General features: G+C 55.4%; 1 protein-coding gene across 2 annotated transcripts; it reads left to right on the top strand.

The window, feature by feature from the left end:
- Positions 1-1,380: 1,380 nt before the first annotated feature.
- Positions 1,381-22,130, top strand: PTPRH (protein tyrosine phosphatase receptor type H). 2 transcript variants are annotated; one of them, XM_045046414.1, is made up of 18 exons: positions 1,381-2,067; positions 3,855-4,284; positions 5,816-5,849; positions 6,066-6,332; positions 9,160-9,414; positions 10,766-11,035; positions 11,980-12,279; positions 12,626-12,892; positions 14,703-14,781; positions 14,903-14,950; positions 18,084-18,174; positions 18,549-18,639; positions 18,912-18,988; positions 19,082-19,216; positions 19,464-19,586; positions 19,802-19,962; positions 21,310-21,445; positions 21,553-22,130. In XM_045046414.1, the coding sequence occupies exons 2-18, from the start codon at positions 4,234-4,236 to the stop codon at positions 21,661-21,663; spliced, it is 2,496 nt and encodes an 831-aa protein (XP_044902349.1). In that variant the 5' UTR covers positions 1,381-2,067; positions 3,855-4,233; the 3' UTR covers positions 21,664-22,130. The 2 variants fall into 2 exon arrangements, with proteins under 2 accessions (XP_044902349.1, XP_023101021.2); XM_023245253.2 differs by lacking the exon at positions 1,381-2,067 and having other exon boundaries at positions 3,705-4,284.
- The last annotated feature ends 581 nt before the right edge of the window (positions 22,131-22,711 follow it).

The raw sequence follows: 22,711 nt of genomic DNA on the forward strand, positions 1-22,711 counted from the left end.
GGGAGGTCTCTGAGGGCCCAGGCCCTCAGATATACTTCTATGGGATCCAGCTGTCTAAGGAGAGCATCCCAGGTGGTGCTCACAGCACCTCAGAGACCCTGGCTTGTTGTGGATGCACTTGAACCCCAACTTTGTATGAATTCTTCGTGTGAACAGGACAGAGTGAGCGGCTCCAGGGAGACCCTCTGCACGTCTACAGGTGACAAATGACCCTCCCTAGGGATGACGCTACCAAAGAGTAAAAGTAAGGTCATTGCATTTGTTGCCTGGGGCTGGCATAAGAAAGTGCCACCAACGGAGAGCTTAAAGCAACAGTTCTGGAAGCTGGAATTCTGAAATCGAGGTGTTGGTCACACTCTGTTTGGAGCCTCAAGAATCTTTTCTTGCCTCTTCTAGCTGGTGACCTTCGGCCTTCCTTGGTCTGAAGACACATCACGCCGATCTCCACCTCCAGCCTCCCAGCGTATATTCTTGCTGTTTGTGTCCAAATTTCTCTCTCCTTCTAAGGACACCAGTCATTGCATTTAGGGCTCGTCGTAATCCGTGCAAACTCATCTTACCTTGGTTACACCTGCAAAAACCCTACTTCCAAATAAGGTCCCATTCACAGGCACCAGGGGTTAGGATGTGGACGTATCTTTTTGAGGGACACAACACAATTCAACCCACAACAGTCACCGAGTTGAGGATTAGCAAAGACCACTTCCAGCTTTGAGGCAACAGTAGGAGGTAATTAGTAAAGACAGTGCTCTAGCAGAGTACTGTGGGAGCCGACACTCCCATGACCTTGTTGAGACACGTAGGCAGCATGTCCACAGGTGAGATGTGGTCATCTGGCTCTAACGGGGAGAACAGGAAATGATGTCTGTGGGGCCTCCTGACTCACAGATCAGGGGCGGAGGGCCCCAGACTGACGTCCCATCCTAGGCTTCTAGCTTCTGGGCCCTCGTTCTAGAGAACGTCCTCAGCACCCAGGTCTGTCCCGGTGTGGTGCAGGTACTCAGGGATTTGGAAATGCTGACCGTGTCCCGTCTCTTAGTGCCCAATCCGGTGACAGACCAGGGGACACAGGACCACACCATGAGCTCTGTCATCCTGATGTGGACAGCTCCTCTGGGCCCTGACCATCCACCCTACACCTATGGGGTCCAGTGCTGTGAGCCAGGTTTCGCCAGTGAGATCCTGAACATCTCAGGGACGTGGGTCATGGTGGGGGGACTGGAAAGGAGGGCCTGGTACACCTTCACCATCCAGGAGAGGAGGAGTGGAGTCTGTAGTGATACCCAAGTCTTTGACCTGCCCACAGGTGAGACACGCAACCGTTCGGGATTTGGCACTTCTGGGCTGGTAGGAAGGGGCTGCTCTGGGCCTCTTTTCGAGGATCTGGACAGTTCATTTGAGCTCAAGGGATGGAGCCCTGTTGCTAGGGGGTGTCCCTCCTTAGCAACAGGGCTGGGCAATCACCACACATTCCCAATCTACCTCTGAGAGAGCTTTAGAAGACAAGACATACCCTAAAGTATCCACGTCCAAGTTTCTGGTCTCCAGACTCAGCCAGCTCCGGACTTTGGCCTCACCCAAAAGACTCCATTCACCCTCCACCTACTGGGTCCCCTGGGCTAGGAGGATGTGACAGGTGGGAGACCCAACATCATGGACGCTCCACTGGAGGAAGGGGGCCTGGGAGGCTGAGACACATACCCCTTCACCGAGTAAGGATACCTACAGGTGCTCTGGGGCAGAGAGCAGGTGAGGGAGATGTTTCCAGGAACCGCACCCCCACCTGCCTGCTCCCAACACGGTCACGAATTTGCACAAGGGAACTGTGGTGAAAGGTCCCCACAGTCCCCCACTCTCCGCTCTACATGTACTGGGTCCAGTGAAACCCTGGAGGACATCTCCAGGGACAGCAAGATCCCCAGGGACATCACGTCAGCCACACAGGCAGGACCAGTGACAGTTGGTATGAGGTGCAGACCCTGGAACCCGGGACTCTGTACACCTTCAGTGTGTGGGCAGACAGGAACAACGTGACCGGTTATGCGCAGAGCCTCCTTGGATCCACAGGTGAGATGGGCCCCCTTCTACCTGGTGGGAGCTGAGGTGGGGTCCGGGGGCAATGGGAAGAGTGGACTCCAAATCCCATCAGGCCATGGGGTCATGCCTTGCTAAGCTGCAGTGATACAGAGAGCCCAAGGGCTCATGGGAGTGGTAGTCCGAAGGGATCTGTTGCGTGTCCATTGGGGGAGGCCAGAAAATGAGAGCTGAAGAGGTATTTTGGTTTTGGGAAGAAGAAGATTGGCTAGACCCCCCCAGGACAGATCTTCCTGTGGGAGGGGCCTGTCCATGTGGGATCTCTAGCCAGCTCAGTCCTACAGGGCCATGGTCATGACCGTCTGGGATGGAATAAGGTCCCCGTCTGCCTCTGACCTGCCACAGGGAGAACGCAGGTGAGCAGAGCCCCACGGAGACAGGTACCTGGAATGAATGGGTAGCTGAACCCCACTGTCAAGATCATTGTCTTTAGAAATAGGGTAGGTGCAAATGCCCTGGGTACCCTGGGGACACCTTGGACAGAAGACTCATCCTAAAAGAAACAGGCTGATGAAATGCCTGGGGCACAGAATTGAGCCCCCTCTTCCTCCTCTGGGGCAGGGATGGTGTCGAAGCACCGAGATGCTCCCAGAGCCAGCAGTAAAGTGGTAACTGCCTCTCCCTGCTTCCCACTTTATCCCATGTGCTTGACAAACGGGGATTCATGTTACAGAAAGTGGTAAAAATGGCCAACGCGTTACTATGTGTGCACATGATGGGGTCGCTGCCTGCATCCAAGATGGCCCCCGGGGTCCATGCTTCCGGCTTCCACATTCTTGTGCGGTCCGCTCCCACATGAAAGGGGCTGACCGGCATCCTGAGGAGGATGTGCTGAAAATGATGGTGTGTGCCTTCTGAGGCAAGGTCATCAAGGATAGTGTGACTTCTATGTTGTTCTTGCTCTCGGGTCCTTTGCTCTGGAGGAGGCTGGTAAGGTCGCACAGGTGGTTGGTGGTAGGAATGAACAGAATCAATAAGTCAACAAAAATGCCCTGAAAAGCTCTTCTGGACTCTGGAGGTCTTAGGGATGACCCAAAAATTGGGGCGCCTGGGTGGCTCAGTTGGTTAAGCATCCAACTCCATCTTGGCTCAGGTCACAATCTCACGGTTGTGGGTTCAGGCCCTGTGTCGGGCTCTGCACTGACAGTGTGGAGCCTACTTGGGATTTTCGTCTCTGCCCCTCCCCTGCTCACTTGCACTCCCTCAAAATAAATAAACGAACAACCATTACAAATAAATAAATGTGGCTATGATTTATCAAGCGTTTTAAAAGGGCCGGCCATCATTCTAAGATTTTATATGTACGCAGTCATTTCTTACCCACAGTATATCGATAAGCAGTTGTATTCACGTTTTTACAGCTGGCGAATCTGAGTCACTGCGAGTCTAAGCCACTTGGTCAAGGTCAAACGGGGCGGGCGAGGCAAATAAGCAAATACTAACAGTTTGGCCTGTGACGGAAATAGCACAGGGTCCTGACCCCGTCCAACCCAGTGTGGTCCATCTCTGACTGCATCCCCAGGGAAGGGGAGGAGGGAGATGGTTGGAGGACAGGAGGAGGGTGCACCTGGGGGGAGGGGGGGCGGGGGGCCCATATGCCATGTCATATGTGATAGGCAGACAGGAGTGATAATGAACAGGGCTCACACCGTGAGGGCCGCTGTGCTGTGGAGGCAGGGAGAGGTGACTGGGCCTGAGTCAATGCACAGAGCCCACCGCAGGACAGGGCTTTGGACCCAGCCTCCTCTGCCCCTTGACAGATGGAGCTGGAGCTGTCTCTTTCCCAGGCCTGACTCCGGCCTGACCATTCAGGACCTGCTCTGTGCATTCATGGCGGCGGCGGCGGGGAAGCGGCCCCTGACCCAGGCGATTTAGGTGGGGCAGTGTGAGGGGACGCAGGAGGGGAGACCCCATGGCAGGCCTGAGAGGCGGGGCCGGAGCGCAGGAGTGCGCAGAGGTGAGGACCAGGGCTGAGGGGTGGGGCGGGGCCGGGAGCCTCCACTTCCTCCTCCTCCCTTCCCACCCTGGCCCGTGGCTTCACCACCATGAGACTCAGAAAGGGGAAATTCTCGCGTTTAAAGTCCAGCAGGTGGAAGGTCAGGGCTGGGACACCTGGGTCCCTCGGCAGTGTCTGGAGACATGATGGGGACCGGAGGGAGCCTCGGGGCCTGGGGGAGCCTGGTGCTGCTGGTGAGTGCTCCCAAACAGGGGTGGGGAGCTGGGGTCCTGAGGGAGTAGGAGCTTCCCAGAGAAGGAAACAGGCTTCCGGCTTGTCAGTGAGCCTCACACCTAGGCTCTCAGATACTGCCGTCCACTGTGAGAGTGAACTGTGCTTTCTGGCAAGACTCAGGCGTGCCCTCGAAGACCCAGGAGTCTGGGCCCCAGGCCTCCTCCCTCAGACCCAGGAGTCCGGGCCCCAGACCCTCCTCCCTCAGACCCAGGGGTCCCAGCCCCAGGCCCTCCTCCCTCAGGCCCAGGAGTCCCGGCCCCAGGCCTCCTCCCTCAGACCCAGGAGTCCAGACCCCCAGCCCCCTCCTCCCTCAGATCCTGGAGTTCTGCCCCCAGCCCCTCCTCCCTCAGACCCAGGAGTCCAGACTCCAGCCCCTCCTCCCTCAGACCCAGGAATCAGGCCCCCGCCCCCTCCTCCCTCAGACCCTGTGGTCCAGGCTCCCAGTGCCCTCCTCCCTCAAGACACAGGAGTCCAGACTCCAGCCCCTCCTCCCTCAGACCCAGGAGTCCTGGCCCCCGGCCCCTCCTCCCTCAGACCCAGGAGTCCAGACTCCAGCCCCTCCTCCCTCAGACCCGGGAGTCCAGACCCCCAGCCCTTCCTCCCTCAGGCCCAGGAGTCTTGGCTCCAGGTCCTCCTCCCTCAGACCCAGGAGTCCTGCCCCCAGTCCATTCCTCCCTCAGATCCTGGAGTTCTGCCCCCAACCCACTCCTCCCTCAGATCCTGGAGTTCTGCCCCCAGCCCCCTCCTCCCTCAGATCCTGGAGTTCTGTCCCCAGCCCCTCCTCCCTCAGACCCAGAGGTCCAGGCTCCCAGTGCCCTCCTCCCTCAGACCCAGGAGTCCCGGCCCCAGCCCCTCTTCCCTCAGACCCAGGAGTCCCGGCCCCAGCCCCTCTTCCCTCAGACCCAGGAGTCCAGGCCTCCGGCCCCTCCTCCCTCAGACCCAGGAGTCCAGACCCCCAGCCCCTCCTCCCTCAGACCCAGGAATCAGGCCCCCAGCCCCCTCCTCCCTCAGACCCAGGGGTCCAGGCCCCCGGCCCCTCCTCCCTCAGACCAGGTGTCTGGCTCCTGGTCCCCAACCTCAGTATCTTCCCCCATTACCACTTTGCTGATTAACTTCCTGCCCCTCGTCTTCCAGAGCCATATTTTTCTGAATGTGTAACCATTATCCCCTGGCCTTATCAGTGGAGCCAACCCTAGCTCCTGGGTCCCTGGAGCCCCGCCCCTGCCACACTCCCGGCTGCAACACACACACACCAAGAAAAGACAGATGGATGTTGCAGTGACCTTTGTTAGAGCAGAGCCTCGAGGGAGGAGACAGCTGGCTGTGTCCCTCCTCTCCCTCAGGCCCCAGTGACTTGGGTTAGGGCAGAGGACAGGAGGGTGGCTGGCCAGATCCCTCCTCCCCCCTCCCCCCCGCCACCAGCCCTGCAGTCTCCCCTGGGTCAAGGGAGACGAGGCTCAGAGTCTGACTCTCCCCTCTGTGTTCTCCCAGGGCCTGTGCAGCTGGACAGGGGCCAGGGCGGCTGGTGAGTGACCCCTGCTGAGTCTACCGCCCACACGGAGAGGTTGCACCCAAACCCGTGTGAGCTCTGGTGTGGGGAGGTGGTCTCACGGAGGGCACGGTGATCCATGGCCGGCACTCAGGGAACAGTCCTTTCTGGACTCAGGCAAGCGCTGGGCGTCGTGGAAGGCCCAGTACTGACCTCCTGTGCTCACACCGGGCCCTCCTTCCTGATCCTCAGCCCCCAGCCCCGGCAGGAACCTGACTGCGGAGGTCCGGACCCCCAGCTCCATCACCCTGCAGTGGCAGACGCCCGGTGGCCTGGACCGGAGGCACCACACCCCCTGGGGCCTGTGGACCGGACGGGATGGCGGAACTGAGGCTCCACGCACGACCGACACCAGTTTCACGGTGGACGGACTTGGGCCCAGGTCTCCGCATGAGTCTTCCGTGTGGGTGCAGCAGGATGAGACCAACAGCTCCAAGCAGACTCTGCAAAACAGCACAGGTGAGAGGCAGTCATGGCCATGTTCTCGACTTCTGCTTTTCCCAAAAGGTGGCCGGCAGCGACAAGGACATGGCAGGTTCTGTCGCCCAAGAGAAATTGAACGGAAGCCAAATGTGTAAATTTAAGTTTTCGATCAACCACTTTAATGTTTGTTTATTTACTGAAAGAGAGAGAGAGAGAGAGAGCATGAGCAAGAGAGGGGCAGAGAGAGAGGGAGACACAGAATCCGAAGCAGCTCCAGGCTCTGAGCTGTCAGCACACAGCCCAAAGCCGGGCTCCCACCCACGAACCGAACCGTGAGATCACGACCTGAGCGGAAGCCGGACGCTTAACTGACCGAGCCACCCAGGTGCCCCAATGTCAACCACTTTAAAAATAAGTAAAAAGATGGGTGCCTGGCTGGGTCAGATCAAGAGCATGTGACTCTTGATCTCCAGGTTGTGGGTTTGAAACCCACATGAGGTGTAGAGATTACTTAAAAAGACAAAGAAATCGGGGCGTCTGGGTGGCGCAGTCGGTTAAGCGTCCGACGTCAGCCAGGTCACGATCTCGCGGTCCGGGAGTTCGAGCCCCGCGTCAGGCTCTGGGCTGATGGCTCGGAGCCTGGAGCCTGTTTCCGATTCTGTGTCTCCCTCTCTCTCTGCCCCTCCCCCGTTCATGCTCTGTCTCTCTCTGTCCCAAAAATAAATAAAAACGTTGGAAAAAAAATTTTTAATAAAAAAAAAGACAAAGAAATTTAAAAGTGGTAAAATGAAACGTGAAATCAGTCATAAAGTGAGAATTTATTTCGTTCAATAGATCCAAAATATTATCATTTTTTAAAGTTTATTTAATTATTTTGAGAGAGAGAGAGAGAGAGCACATGTGTGAGCAAGTGGGGGAGGGGCAGAGAGAGAGAGAGAAAGAGAATCCCAAGAAGCCTCCTCACTGTCAGTACAGAGATCGACATGGGGCTCGAGCCCAGGTCAGATCATGACCTGAGCCAAAATCAAGAGTCAGATGCTTAACTGACTGAGTCACCCAGGCTTATCCATTTTCAAAAGCAGGCTCCACGAGCAACCTGGGGCTCGAACCCACACTCCTGAGATCAAGAGTCGCGTGCTCTACTGACTGAGTCAGCCACGTGCCCCCAAATATTATCAATATTATCATTTTGAAATGTAATCGACATATAAAAGAACCAGAAGATAGTTTACATTTTTTAAATGTTTATTTCTTGAGAGAGAGAGAGAGAGAGAGAACGAGTTGAGGAGGGGCAGAGAGAGAGGGAGATACAGAATCGGAAGCAAGCTCCAGGCTCTGAGCTGTCAGCACACAGTCTGATGCAGGACTTGAACTCAAGAACCGTGAGATCATGACCTGAGCCGAAGTCGGATGCTCAACCGACTGAGCCCCCCAGGCGCCCCAAGATATTTTCTTAACTTCATACCCGCTCCTCAAAGCACAGTGTGTATTTTGCACCGATAGCACATTCTTGGAGCAGGAGCAGGTGCACTGCAAGGGCTCAGCGGTCACACAGAGCTTAGGACCCCTCCCGACCCCGCACAGTCCCAGCTTTCAGCCCCCCAGCCCTGTGAGAAACCTGAGGGGGGAGACTTGGACCAACAGCTCTATCACCCTGCACCGGGAGGTCCCCAAGGACCCAGAGCCTCAGAGGTGCACCTACTGAGTGGGTCCAGTGGCATGGAGACAGTGACAAAAGTGAGACCCAAAACAGGACCGTCACCAGTTACAAAGTGAGGAGTGGGGCAGGACTTCAGTCACTGTCCTCATGTGAATTTTCTGTTTGGGCAGAGAAGAACAAGGTTCCTGGCTCCAGGAAGACCCTCGAAGGTTCCTCAGTTCCCGCCCCCTGTTTCGTTCCCTTTTGTTCTGCTTGAGGAGTGTGGTAGGAGATGGTTGAGAACCCACAGGATCGCCGACAAATCTGGCCTCCCTGTGTGCACCATGGAATGTGGACACCCTGACCCTCTGACTCTTCTTCTGGTTCTCAACCGTGTCTGGTCTTGACGATGCAAACTCCGATCGTCAGCTCCATCATCCTGACATGGACAGTTTCCTCGCTCTAGAGCCGCTCTGGCCAATATAGCAGCCCCTCCCCCCGTCACCTCCGTGGGGCTATTTAATTTTTTTTTTAACGTTTATTTATTTTTGAGACAGAGAGAGACAGAGCATGAACGGGGGAGGGTCAGAGAGAGGGAGACACAGAATCTGAAACAGGCTCCAGGCTCTGAGCTGTCAGCACAGAGCCCGACGCGGGGCTCGAACTCACGGACCGCGAGATCACGACCTGAGCTGAAGTCGGCCGCTCAACCGACTGAGCCACCCAGGCGCCCCCCGTGGGGCTATTTAAAATTCAGTTCACTAAAATGGAAAATCCAGTTTCATGTTTTATGTGCTCAAGAGCTCAGATGAGGGGGTCCCAGTCCCCCTCCGTATCCCCCTGGGATAGTGTCTCTTATACTGGGCCTTGGGACAGCATTTCCATCTTTGCAGCAATTCTGTTGGAAACTGCTGGTCTAGACCCTTGCTACTCAAACTGTAGTCCACGGGTAGGCAGTGCCGGCGTGTGCCGAGAACCGGCTGGAGATGCAGAGTCTGGGTCTCATCTCAGACCCACCGAACGAGAACCCGAACCTTAACGAGATCCCCAGTGTTATGTACACACACTGAAGTTGGACAAGCGCTGGTCTAGACCACACGCCTTACCTCTCCTGGGACCAGTAGTCGAGGCAGGACTGGACACTTTGAGGGCTAAAAATGTACACTGACTGTACCCCTGATCTGCTCCCTTGCTGACACCGGACCCCTTTCCCTAATTTTTCAGGCCCCTGTCCCATCAGGAACTTGAAGGTAGAGGCTCAGACCACCAGCTCCGTCACCCTGATCTGGGAGGAGCCAGGTGACCCTGACTTTCAGAACTACGTCTACTGGATCCAGTGGACTGGGAGTGAGACGCAGAACACAACCAACACCAGCTTCGTGGTGGACGGACTGCAACCCGGGTCCTTGTATGAATTTTCCGTGTGGGCAGAGAAAAATGGAGTCGTCTGCTGCATGACAATTTGCAACGCCACCACAGGTGAGTGCCACCTGCTGCAGTTCTCTCTCTCTCCCCTTTAAAAAACGTTTATTTAGGGGCGCCTGGGTGGCTCAGTCGGTTGAGCGGCCAACTTCGCTCAGGTCGTGATCTCGCAGTCTGTGAGTTCGAGCCCCACATCTGGCTCTGTGCTGACAGCTCAGAGCCTGGAGCCTGTTTCAGATTCTGTGACTCTCTCTCTCTGACCCTCCCCCATTCATGCTCTGTCTCTCTCTGTCTCAAAAATAAATAAACGTTACAAAAAAAATTAAAAAAAATAAAAAAGGTTTATTTATTTTTGAGCATCTCTTTGGGTCACATTGACCAGGAGTTGAAGAAAGAACATCACAGGTTCTGAGCTGGGATCAGTCAGGGTGTGGGACCCTCTAGAATACAGACATTAAGACTAGGGGGTGTCTCTCCTTAGCCACCAGGACTGTGTAGGGAGCACAGGCACGTTGCCTCAACTGTGGGGACATTAGGTACCACGGAATGTGGACACTCTGACCCTCCGACTCTTCTCCTGGTTCCCAACTGTATCACGGTCTTGAGAATGGAAGCTCAGGCCATCAACTCCATCACTCAGATTGGCAGGTGCCCCCTGGGCCCTGGCCTTTGGGACTACATTTATTGGGTCCAGTAAACTGGAGAGGGAGACAGAATTGAGACCCAACACTTATCCAAAGCTTCAGTTTCACGGTAGAGGGACCCAAAACTGGGACCTTGTATAAATTCTCTTTGTGTGGGCAGAAAAGAATGAATTCTGTGCTGGTTCCAGACAAGAACCCCAGTAAGCCCCCCGATGACAAACATCAATGCCCACTCTCTCTTTTGGTGGGAGCTGAAGAACCAGCAAAGGTGGCACCACCTTTGGGTTCTGGGATGCAGCCACCGTCTTTACGGTCTCGCCGAGCCGTGCCCAAATCCTGAGTCCACAGGAGAGAGGTGGCCTTTTCTGGGGACGGGCCTGTCTGGGAGTCTGTGGCTGAGCATAAGGCTGCAGGTGTCCCGTCCCTACCCCCAGGTTCCCTGTCTAGAAATGCTCTTTAACAAGGCTGGCTGCCCCAAGAGGAGGTCCGTCCGTGTGTTTTGGACTCTTGGGGCGCCTGGGTGGCGCAGTCGGTTAAGCGTCCGACTTCAGCCAGGTCACGATCTCGCGGTCCGGGAGTTCGAGCCCCGCGTCAGGCTCTGGGCTGATGGCTCAGAGCCTGGAGCCTGTTTCCGATTCTGTGTCTCCCTCTCTCTCTGCCCCTCCCCCGTTCATGCTCTGTCTCTCTCTGTCCCAAAAATAAATAAACGTTGGACTCTCGTGGACCAGGGAGAGGATATTCTGACCCTCTGTTCCTTCTGCCAGTCCCCAACGCAGTGACGAGCCTCAGTGTGCAGAAGCAGACCAACAGCTCCATCACCTTGAGCTGGACAGCTCCCCCGGACCCAGCTCATCCTCTCTACACCTACGGGGTCTCATGGGTCAAGGAGAGCACCAGCGCCATTAGTATCCGGAACACCACAGATACCGGGATCATACTAACAGAACTGGAAGCTGGGAGCTTGTACATCATCACCGTCTGGGCAGAGAGGAATGAGGTCAGCAGTGACAACCGGACACTCACTGGAGCCACTGGTGAGACTCGCGCTGGTTCTAGACAGAGCCAGTACTATTGGGATGGGAGAGAGAGAGAGGGTTGGGGAGACTTTGGCGACCCCATCTAGCCTCATAGAACCTTGAGCTTGTAAGTCTGCCTTCTAGGAAGAGTCCGTCCTCTGCAGCCAGAACTTTCTAATTGCGAGGTCTGTCTTTGGGGATGAAGAGAGCCCCTGACCATCCAGCACCACCCCTCAGGAACCAACAAAGCCAGAAGACAGAAGGGCATGGCTCATCCCAGTATACTAGCTGAACCCCAAGCAACCCAGCTCTCAGCCTATATGTGAAGGGTTCCAAGTGTGACAGGAGCCAAAATTACCCCCAGGAACTAGCTTCACTGTGTGTGCATGGAGCCTGGAACTGTTTAGTCTTCGGCTATTTGGGCTAAGAAGACTAAAGACAACAGCTCCATCAAGAAAGAAGGGCCCGGGGGCGCCTGGGTGTCTCAGTCAGTTAAGCGTCCGACTTCAGCTCAGGTCACTATCTCGCGGTCCGTGAGTTCGAGCCCCGCGTCAGGCTCTGGCCTGATGGCTCAGAGCCTGGAGCCTGCTTCTGATTCTGTGTCTCCCTCTCTCTCTGCCCCTGCCCCGTTCATGCTCTGTCTCTCTCTGTCTCAAAAATAAATAAAACGTTAAAAAAAAAATTAAAAAAAAAAGAAAAAAGAAAGAAGGGCCCAGAAGTAAGGAAGGACCCTGCCTCGGTCTGCTCACCTGAGAAAGGTGATGCGTAGGACCCAAGGCGATAGACTCAGGACAGAGAAGGCCCGGCGATCCTGGTCCCCACCTGGCCTCTTTTCTGCGGTTCACTCTTCTTAGGAAGTGGGCTCGTCTGGTGACTGAGGGGTCAGGGGAGGTGGGCAGGCTCAGGCGGGAGGGTCCTTGAGGATACACCCGCCCCCTTGACCTCCTGTCCTCCCTCCTCAGCTCCCAACACAGTCATGGATCTACACAAGGAAAACCAGACGAGCAACTCAATCATCCTGCGGTGGAAGGTCCCCGCAGACCCTCACTCTCAGCTCTACACGTACTGGGTCCAGTGGACCCCTGGGGGACATCCCCAGGGACAGCAAGACCCCCAGGGACATCAGACCAACCACACAGGCAGGACCAATGACAGTTGGTATGAGGTGCAGACCCTGGAACCCGGGACTCTGTACACCTTCAGCGTGTGGGCAGACAGGAACAACGTGACCGGTTATGCGCAGAGCCTCCTTGCATCCACAGGTGAGATGGGCCCCCTTCTACCTGGTGGGAGCTGAGGTTGGACCTTGGGGCGATCGGAGGGGAGTGGACTCCGAATCCCATCAGGCCATGGGGTCATGCCTTGCTAAGCTGCAGTGATACAGAGAGCCCAAGGGCTCATGGGCGTGGTAGTCCAAAGAGATCTGTTGGGTGTCCATCGGGGGAGGACAGAAAATGAGAGCTGAAGAGAGGTGTTTTGGTTTTGGGAGGGAAAGGATGTGCTAGTTCTCAGAGAACTGGCACCACCGGCGGGAAGTGGGGGTAGGGTGGGGAGATGGAAAGGCACCCTGTATGGCTCCTACTGACTCCTCCTGTCCCCTCCACCCAGCCCCGAGCCCAGTCACCATCACCTCCTGCATCAGCACCTCTGGGGGCCACGGGGTCATCTTGACCTGGTCCTGCCCCGCGGGAGGCTACGAGGCCTTTGAGTTGCAGGTGGGTGGACAGCGGGACTGCCAGAATGGATCGTCCTGTGGGAGGGGCGTGTCTGTGTGGGATCTCCAGCCAGCTCAGTCTTACCCAGCCACCGTCACCACCATCTGGGATGGAATGAGGGCCCCGTCTGCCCCTGTGACCTGCCACACGGAGAATGCAGGTAAGCAGATCCCCACGGGGACAGAGCTACGGTGAAAGGCTCTCTAGATCCCATCGGGCTCTGTTGTGAAGGAGTCTTACCTACACAAGGGGTCCTTTGTGTTTCCCTGTTTGCTTTCTTTGCTGCTTTCTTCAAAACTGCTTTCTTGAGATATAATTCACATACCATACAATTCACCCACTGACAGTGTACAGCTAATGGCTTCACTACACCCACAGGACTTGGCCAACCCATCACTCTTACACTATTTTCATTACTCACTAAAGAAAAATCACCTCCTTACACCATCAGCCCCTAATTCCCTCACTTCCCCACCAACCTGGCCTCGGTAATCTCAAATTTATCTTCTGTCTCTATAGATTTGCTTGTTTTGGACATCTCCTAAAAATAGCATCATCCTTCTGTGATGTATGTCATCAGTCTTTGGTGGCCGGCTTCTCTCACCTGCTGTACCATTTCTAAGGTCCATCAATGTTGTAGCACGTATCGGTGCTTCATTGCCTTTTATTGTTAAATAATATTCCACTGTATGCAGAGACCACATTTCGTTTATCCGTTCGTCTGTGGATGGGTCCGTTGGGTGGTCTCCACTCTTTGGCTATTACGAGTAACGGTGCTATGGACATTCATGTACCCATTCCTGTGCAGAAAGGAACTTTCTTTCTCTTGGGTATATCCCCAGGAATGGAGTTGTGGGATCAAGTACTTAACTCTGTGTTTATCTTCTGGAGAAGTGCCAAACTTTTTTTCCCCAACACGACTGCACCATTTTCCACTCATCGGTGGCGTATTTGGGAGAGGTTTGGGCCTCATACTTAGTAAAACTCTGATCATATACCTTTGATGGTGGCCATAAGCTTCACTGGGCCCCATCTGTCACCTTCTATGAATCAGGACCTCTTATAAGATTGCGTCTCTTATCTGGAGAGAGATGGCAGGTTGGGGCAATGATAGATAGATGCCCAACTGGGCTTCTCTGGTTCCTGCTGCCCAGGAACGTCTCTTGCTTAGCAGCAAAGAGGGTCTCTGGAAGGGAGAGGAAAGATGCCTGTGTCCATGGGGACCAGGTCCATTAGGGGAATGGGCTGTGTGAGACCCTTCTAGAGCCTGTTGACAGGTCCTCGTAACCAGGGCTGTTGGGAAGCTGCATCCTGGGGCCACGACAGCTGATGGAGGCAGGCTATGGGCTGGAGTCTGCTCCAAGACCAGATGTCTAAGGACAGACCCTGAGGGATCTGTGCCCATTAGAGCCTGGGGCCAAGACCGTGGGCACCACCACTGCAGGGGTGCCCTTCTGCTAGCAAACAGAACCTCTGAGAACACGAGTCTGTGTTCTGACGGGAGGCATCAATGCCGTCAATGTGGTTTCTCAATCTTGACCCTACTGACATTTGGGGATGGATCGTTCTTTGCTGTGGGGGCCGTCCTGTACATTGTAGGATGTTGAGCAGTGCCCCTGACCCCCGCCTGCTGGATGCCAGTGCAACACCACTCCCATGGTGCCAACCCAGAATGTCCCCAGACATCGGTGACAGAATCGCCCGCGCCGAGAATCATTAATCTGGGCCAAGGAGGGGAAGAGGCACTCTGGCAGCCAGGTCACCTGAGCAAATGATATCTTTGGACCAGGCTCCTCGGGAAAGTTGGGTGGGAGGTGGGGCTCTATCCAGAGGCCTTCTCCTCTCCTTTCTCTGCCCTCGCATCTGCCCTGTCAGCCCTCCAGTCACAGTCTGGGTGAGGACAGAGGTAGGAGAGACAGGTTGCCAGTGGAAGAGGCTGACTCCAACGGTCCCCGTACTTCCTAACCCAGGGGTCATTGCCGGAGCCATCGTCGGTGTGGTCCTGTTTCTCATCCTGGTGGGCCTGCTGGTTTTCTTCCTGAAGAAGAGGTGGGACTCGTCACAGGGCTGACTGACCGTCTTCGGGTGGGGACGGGGTGGCAGGGAGAGGGTGAGGATCCCTGTTCCGGCCTGACCCCCCAAGCCTTCTGTTCCAATGTCTCTTTCCCAGGCACAAGAAGACCCAGAGGAAACCGGCACCCAAGGTTCTGGGCTCCAGGTAAGCAGAAAGTGTTGGAGAAGTATCTGGAAGAAGCACTGTCAGGTCAAATCGAGGGGTGCTTGCTGGTCACCGGATAGGTCAACGGGTGGGCTCAGCGAACCCCGACAGGCAATGCTCTCTGCCCCAAGGATCGCGAGCCTTTCATCGCCCCCCTCCGGCCTGGGCCAAGGGCTCTGGAACCAACTCCAGCTCTGGGATTATGTGCCTCCAACAAAAGATTCACTCAGCACGTGTATCATGTGTCAGGCACTGTTCTGGGCACAGAGGATAGACACCGTGAGAGAAACAAAGATTCCTGCCTTCGTGAAGCTTACATTCGAGCACAAAAAATCATTAATAAACAAGATAATAGAGGTTGTGATACAGGAGGCAGTAGAGCAAGAAGTGGCGATAGAAAAGGTAGAAGCCAATTTTATTTTATTATTTTTCCTTTTGTTTTTGAGAGAGAGGGCAAGCGGGGGAGGGGCAGAGAGAGCGAGAGAGTGAGAGTGAGAGAGAGAATCGCAAGCAGGTTTCATGCCCAGCACAGAGCCCGACGCGGGGTTCCATCTCCCAACCGTGAGATCATGACCTGAGCTGAAAGCAAGAGTTGGACACTTAACCTCCTGAGCCACCCAGGCGCCCCGGAAAAGGTAGAAGAATATTTTAGATAGGGTGTTAAAATTAGAGAAAATTGTAGAAAATTGTCCAGGTAAAGCCATACCAAGAAGATGACTAAGAGGAAGTCATTTGTGCACAGACTCATGTGCACATCTTGGGAAATGGCGTTCTAGGAAGAGGGACCAGCAGGTGCAAAGGCCCTGGGGCAGGAGCATGCTTGGAGCGTTTAGAGAATGTTGGGTATCTCGGCGACTGAGCAGAGTGGCACCAGAGTGTCACGTGGGAGAAGCGGGTCCAGGAAGAAGACAGGAGCAGAACTAAATGCTGCTGAGCCATCCCTCCAAGGATGGACTGAGAGGCGGCCCTTAGAATTGGAGATAAGGAGGGGCACCTGGGTGCCTCAGTGGGTTGAGCGTCCGTCCGACTTCGGCTCAGGTCATGATCTCCCAGTTCGAGGGTTCGAGCCCCGCATCGGACTCTGTGCTGACAGCTCGGAGCCTGGAGCCTGCTTCCGATTCTGTGTCTCCCTCTCACTCTGCTCCTCCCCCACTCATGCTCACTCTCTCTCAAAAATAAATAAACACTAAAAAAAATTAAAAAAAAAAAGAATTGGAGATAAGGAGGCAAATAGGTTAGGGGGACTTTGGGGAAAGGGGTCACTCCCCTGTGGAGTGGTGCTGCAGACACCAGGCATTGGTGATGTGGAGAAAAGAAGCAGAGAAAACGTGTGTGTGCGAGCAGTTTAAACGCGCACGGGCTGTGTTAACGGGCTTTGTTGTTGCTTAGGTGTGATAAAGGCAACAGATCCCAAGAGGGGAGTCCTCAGTAAGTCACACAGGCTCAGTCGGGAGGCAGGGGAGGTGGGGACAATGGTGGGCAAGAGCCTTAGTTAGGGTTTCCGCGGGAAGGAATGGGTAGCTCGAGGCCAGTGCAATGATTTGGGCGAGCTCCGGGGTGTAAGGGCTGCCTCTGGTTGTCAGGCACCCGGGCCTGAGGGCTGAGGGCAGGTGCATAGTGGCTCAGCGTGTGACAGCCACATGCACGACGAGGTGGTGGGTGTGTGGGCTTGGCCACTGCTCAAGAAGGGGGCCGGACTGGCCTCTAGCCCCTGGCCTCCGAACTGAGTCAAGACAGTGTTTATAAAGCTGTCTTACAAGAGGACGAGCAAGAAGGAGCTACAGCTGCGTGAGGTCAAAGACTTTAAAAAAAATTTTTTTTTCTTCTTTTTTTTTTTAATTTTTTTTAAATGTTTTTTTATTTTATTTTTGAGACAGAGAGAGACAGAGCATGAGCAGGGGAGGGGCAGAGAGAGAGGGAGATACAGAATCTGAAGCAGGCTCCAGGCTCTGAGCTGTCAGCACAGAGCCCAACGCGGGGCTCGAACTCACAGACGGTGAGATCATGACCTGAGCCGAAGTCGGAAGCTCAACCGACTGAGCCACCCAGGCGCCCCCCCAAAAAAATTTTTTTAATGTTTATTTATTTTTGAGAGAGAGACAGCCAGCAGGGGAGGGACAGAGAGAGAGGGAGACACAGAATTGGAAGCAGGCTCCAGGCTCTGAGCCGTCAGCACAGAGCCCGAAGCGAGACTCGAACTCACGAGCTCACGCTGAACTGACGGAGCTACCCAGGCGCCCCCACATTCCCACTGTGGTGCAGCCGTCCCCACCGTCTGTCTCCAGAACTTTTTCATCTTGCAAAACCCAAACTCTGTCCCCACTGAACAGGATCCCCCCTCCGCCTCCATCAGCCCCTGGTGCCCCGCCCGGTCTACTCTCTGTCTCTGGATTTGACTCCTCTAGGGACCTACCTCACAGAAGTGGATTCACACAGTATTGGTCCTTCTGTGACTGGCTTATTTGAGCTAGCATAATGTTCCCCAGATTCACCCATGATGTGGCCTGTGTCCCAATGTCCTGCCTTTTTTTTTTTTTTAATGTTTATTTATTTATTTTGAAAGAGACACACAGAGAGAGTGAGCAGGGCAGGGGCAGAGAGGGAGGGGTGAGAGAGAGAATCCCAAGCAGGCTCTGTACTGTCAGCGGGGCTCGATCTCCTGAACTGGGAGATCATGACCTGAGCCGAAATCAAGTCTGACGAAGTTAAGTCTGATGCTTAACTGACTGAGCTACCCAAGTGCCCCATATTTGAAAAAAATTTAAAACACTGAATTGATAGAACCTGAGAACAGATATTGGTTGCCCGAGGCAGAGGGTGGAGGGTAGTTGAGTCGGGAGAAGGGGGTCAAAAGAAATAAAGAGCGACCCCCCCCCCAAAAAGGCCCAGGGGTGTCTGGGTGGCTCAGTGACTTCAGCTCAGGTCATGATCTCACGGTTTGTGAGTTCAAGCCCCACGGCGGACTCTGCTGACAGCTCAGAGCCTGCTTGGGCTTCTGTCTCTCTCTCTGCCCCTCCCCCGCTTGCTCTCTGCCTCTCAAAATAGATAAAAATAAACTTAAAAAAAAAAAGCCCTTTCTTTTATCCCAAGATCACAGGGCCAAGGGAAGTTAAACTCTGCCCTTTTCCCACAGCCTCCTGGAGAACATCCCGGCACAAGACTTTGCTGCCCACGTGAGGAAGAACGAGAAGGATGCCAACAGCGGCTTCGCAGTGGAGTACCAGGTGTGGTGACGAGCGAGGGGCTGAGCTGAGCCCCACGTGCCCACCCCAGACCTCGCCACACCTTTCTTTGCGTATGCAAAAAAATTCAGGCACAATTATGTTTTCGCCTGTGACACCGTTACGCGCCCTCGGGTCAGCCCTAAAGAAACACGTTGGTTTCCCCGTGTTGTGTCTTCTGTCGCCTACCTCTCTGGTCCCCACTGTCCCCCAAGCCTCCCCAATGCCCTGCGGGGTGATGGTACACGTTTCTGTGGGTGCTACAGAATTCCAGGGTGCGGGGGTGAGTGGGGCGGTGCTGAACGGGGGTGTCCTCCGGGGAAGATGGAGAGACTCCAGGGTCCATGCTCCCCCTCCCCCTCTGCCTCTGCCCGCAGCGATTGGCTCTGGAGGGCACCAAGCAGTCTCAAATGGTGGCCTCAGCCCTCGAAAACAGTGCCAAGAACCGTTACCGAAATGTGCTGCCCTGTGAGTCTTAAGGCCTCTGCTGACTTTACCCCTGGCCGTGACTTTGTCAATACCCCATCCCTGGCCCCTTCCCTTACTCCCTATGGGACACAAAGCTCTTACCCCCTGTGAGGAGGGCACCCGGCCCATTCCTCCCTGCTGAAGTCAATCCACCCTTCTTAGGGCTCCCAGAGCCTGTGTGCCCTCAGTCCCTGGGTCTCAGTCTTGTCTCCATACCTTCCTGGGTCTCCCACGCCTGTCTCTGCTTCACTAATGCTGGCCTCTTCCTCTAGACGACTGGTCCCGGGTGTCCCTGAAGCCCCACCAGGAGGAACCAGGCTCCGACTACATCAACGCCAGCTTCATACCTGTAAGGTTGTGGCTGCGAACCGGGAGGGCGTTGAGCAAAGCTGAGCAGAGAAGGACTGGAGGGGGTTGTGACTTGCCTGTTTTCTCCCATCAGGGTCTCTGGGGCCCCCGCGAGTTCATTGCAGCCCAGGGCCCCCTGCCCCAGACGGTGGCTGACTTCTGGCGCCTGGTGTGGGAGCAGCAGAGCCGCACCCTGGTCATGCTGACCAACTGTGTGGAGTCCGGCCGGGTGAGGGATCCGCAGGGTCTAGGTGTTGAGCCTTGACCTCCCATGTGACCCCAACCTCCTCCAGTACCCTCAGCCCATCCATTGGTCCGTATAACCCAGTGGCCTTGAGAAGGAGGGGTCCTCCTGGCTGGGATGAATCTACACCTGGCTGCCTGTAGGTCTCGCCTCATCACCAGGCACTGAGTACAAGAGCCCCGGTGTAGACGGGCATCAGGACAGGTTCTCTGACCTCTCAGTCGTTCCCCAGGTGAAGTGTGAGTACTACTGGCCTCTAGACGCCCAGCCATGCACATATGGGCACCTACAAGTGGCCCTGGAGGGTGAGAAGGTGCTGGAGAACTGGACAGTACGAGACCTGAGGGTCCGGCACGTAAGTCTGCTCCACCCTGCCAGCCCCACCCGACCCTCGCTCCCTCCCCCAGAACTATCTGGGCAGTTGACTCCTCAGAACCCCTCCTGAAGCCTAAACTTCCGTCACTGTCTCAGGGGACCACAGTGTGTCCAGGGATGCCCCCCACCAGTCAGAAACCAGCCCACCCTGGGGTGCTGAGTGCTCCCTCCCCAGCCTCCCCTCCCTCTCTCTAGATCCAAGAGCAGAAGACACTACGTGTACGTCAGTTCCACTACATGACCTGGCCAGACCACGGCGTCCCCCACTCCCCAGACCCCTTGCTGGCCTTCTGGAAGATGGTCCGGCAGTGGCTGGACCAGACCGTGGAGGGAGGCCCCCCCATTGTGCACTGCAGGTGAGGACCCGCTGGCTCTAAGAGAACGGCCCCTGCCGGTTTCAGGAACCAGAACCTTCTACAGGAGATGGAAGAGAGGAGGAGGGGAATGCGTCGGTGGAGAGAAGGGAGGAAGGGGTGAGGGGCAGGAGAGAGAAACAGTCAAAGGTTTTGAGAAACATTTGAAACACCTCCAGTGCACGCCGGGAACCTCATCCCGCCCATCACTCTCCTGTCGTTGATACTGAAGACTGTAGAGGAGGTTATGGGCGGTGGGGGGGGGGGACGAAAAGGGGCTTGCTCCAGAGTGGCCGACAGCCTCTGAAATGGGGGCTCTGGTTACAGTGACAGTCGCATTCAGGGAGCACGTACTGCCAGTGACGTGATGGAAACTCCGCAGTCACGGTCTTGCTGGTCCTCAGGGCAACCTCATGACCAAAAGGGTTTCCTCCCCATTACAGCGCTGGGGAAACCCAGTCAGAAAGTGAACGTCTTGGGTTCAAGGCGTAAGGGGTCAAGCTGATGCCTGTGGTGGCACTCTTACATTCTCTGCTGCTGCCCTGTCCCGGGATAGCACCCCCTGGAGGTGTCCCCAGCAGGGGGTCATCCCCTCCCCCAAGCACAGAAGGGACTCCTGCGTAATGGTTAAGACGATTGATTTGAACCGGAAAAAGGATCGAAGCACTGGTTCATTCCACCATGTGGAAGAACCTCGATAACACGGTGCTGAGTGAAATGAGACAGACACGACAGGTCACATGTAGTAGGATCCCGTTTATGGGAGATGTCCAGAATAGGTAAGCCCACAGAGCCAGATTGATGGTCACCAGGGGCTGGGGAGAGCGGAGAGTGGGGAGCGACTGCTTAGCGGGTACAGGGTCTCCTTCTGGGGGGACGAAAGTGTCTGGGAGCTAATTAGATGTGGTGGTCACACAACGTCGCGAATGTACTAAATGGCACTGAACTGTTTACTTTAAAATGGGTTTATGTTTAAAAAACATTTTGGAATGGTCAGCTTGGGAGTTCCTTTTTCTCGTGTGTGAGCTCCAGAGTGACCTGGGACAGACAAGCGACCTCACTGCTCTCAGCCTCCATTTCTCCATCTGTAAAATGGGTGTGCTGTTAGCTCCTACTTCTCAGGCTTGGGAAAAGTGACAAGGGCGCATAGGGCATTGGAGGCAGGGCCGGGCAGGCAGAAGGAGCTCCAGGCAGAGTGACACACAGTGGCTTTTACCACTTACACGGTATCCCCCCAGAATGCTATCTTGCTGAATAATATACTCTGATCCCGGATGCTCCAAAAATAGATCCCTCCAATCAGCCAAGACCCCCCTTCCTGTGGCCTGACCCCTTCTTGTTCCTGCCTAGTGCTGGCGTGGGCCGCACAGGCACCTTCATTGCCCTGGACGTCCTGCTGCGGCAGCTGGAGCGTGAGCGTTTTGTGGGAGCCTTCAGCTATGTGCGGAAGATGAGGGAGAGCAGGCCTCTCATGCTACAGACTGAGGTGATGGGGTTCCCGAGGGCACAGGGGGGTGGGGGTGGGGCCTGGGGGGAAAGCAGGCCCAGGCTCAGAAGGGCACCCCTCACCCCCTACCCCGTGCTCCTCCCCAGGCCCAGTACGTGTTCCTGCACCAGTGCATCCTGCGGGGTCTCCAGCAGTCACCCCTAGCCCCAGCAGAGAAAGGGGCTTCGTACGTGAACCCGCTGTATGAGAATGTCTAAGCCACAAGAGAGTTGAGACCCCAGTGGAGACTCAGACTCTGGATCTCCACTTGAGCCCAGATTCCTGGAGCCCTGGGAGAGCAGAGGGCTGGGGTCCCAGACACCTGAGTCTTGCAGGAGGAGGGGAGGCCTTGGTGTCTAAACTGTTTCCCTGGAGGACAGAGGGCAGGTGGGAGCGGGTATCCTGGATTCCTGGTCCCTTGGAGGAGGAGGGATGGGAGCTAGGCTTTCCTAGTTCTTCGAGGGAGGAGGAGGCTGGAGGCCTAGGCTGCTGGATTCTGGGGAAGGAAGAAATTCGCGTCTGGAACTCTAGCTACCCCTGGTGCAAAGGCAGACAGGATCCATCCCATTTTTTGTTCCAGAAACCAAATCTGTCTTCTAGGATCTGAGATTTCCCTGCACCCCACTGCGTGTACATATCTTTTTATTCTATCCCATAATTTATTAAATCACTATTCTCCCCCAGAGATGCTTGCTATAGTGGATTTCTGGGTCTGGAAATAATATTGGGGTGGGAGTGGGGCTGGATTCCTGATGTTTAAGCACTGAGGTAAATGTCCTAGGGAAGAAGCGAGACCCATAATTTTGCACCCGAAAAAAAATGTGTTTGGATGGTTGAGTCTCTTAGAGAGGGCTGGAGGTCCACACTGTGTTCCAGCGTCTGTCCGGTTCCTGAAGCCAGGAGCATAGGGGCTTGCTTCCTGGGCCTGGTGCTAGGAGATCCTAGAGGGTGGGGTGATGTCTGGGGCGGATTCACTAGAGACTTTCACGCTGAGTCTTGTGTCTGGATACCTGACTACTTGGGTACTTGGGTCTCCCGAGACAGTCTCTGGGGTCCTAGGACAGGGCATCCTGGTGGGGGTAGGGGTGGACAGAGGGGGCCTAGATGCCAGACAGTTGGACAAGAAAGCAGAAAATCCACTGGGACCAGGGTGAATATCCCTGGGCACCCTGGTGGCTCCTGGCTGGGGGCGGGACAAGGGGAGGGACGGGCTCTCCATCTACCCGAGACCTAATACGCACGCGCGTGCACACACACACACACACA

The sequence above is a fragment of the Felis catus genome, chromosome E2 (genome assembly GCF_018350175.1).
Source record: "Felis catus isolate Fca126 chromosome E2, F.catus_Fca126_mat1.0, whole genome shotgun sequence".
Taxonomy (NCBI): Eukaryota; Metazoa; Chordata; class Mammalia; order Carnivora; family Felidae; genus Felis; species Felis catus.

What these genes read in the sequence shown, in the direction of transcription:
- PTPRH (XM_045046414.1), top strand. Translation starts at nt 4,234, where the DNA reads ATGATGGGGACCGGAGGGAGCCTCGGGGCCTGGGGGAGCCTGGTGCTG. An exon ending in GAGCCTCCTTGCATCCACAG is followed by an intron (nt 12,280 to 12,625) that starts GTGAGATGGGCC and finishes CCCTCCACCCAG; the next exon opens with CCCCGAGCCCAGTCACCATC. An exon ending in ACTGTGTGGAGTCCGGCCGG is followed by an intron (nt 19,217 to 19,463) that starts GTGAGGGATCCG and finishes GTCGTTCCCCAG; the next exon opens with GTGAAGTGTGAGTACTACTG.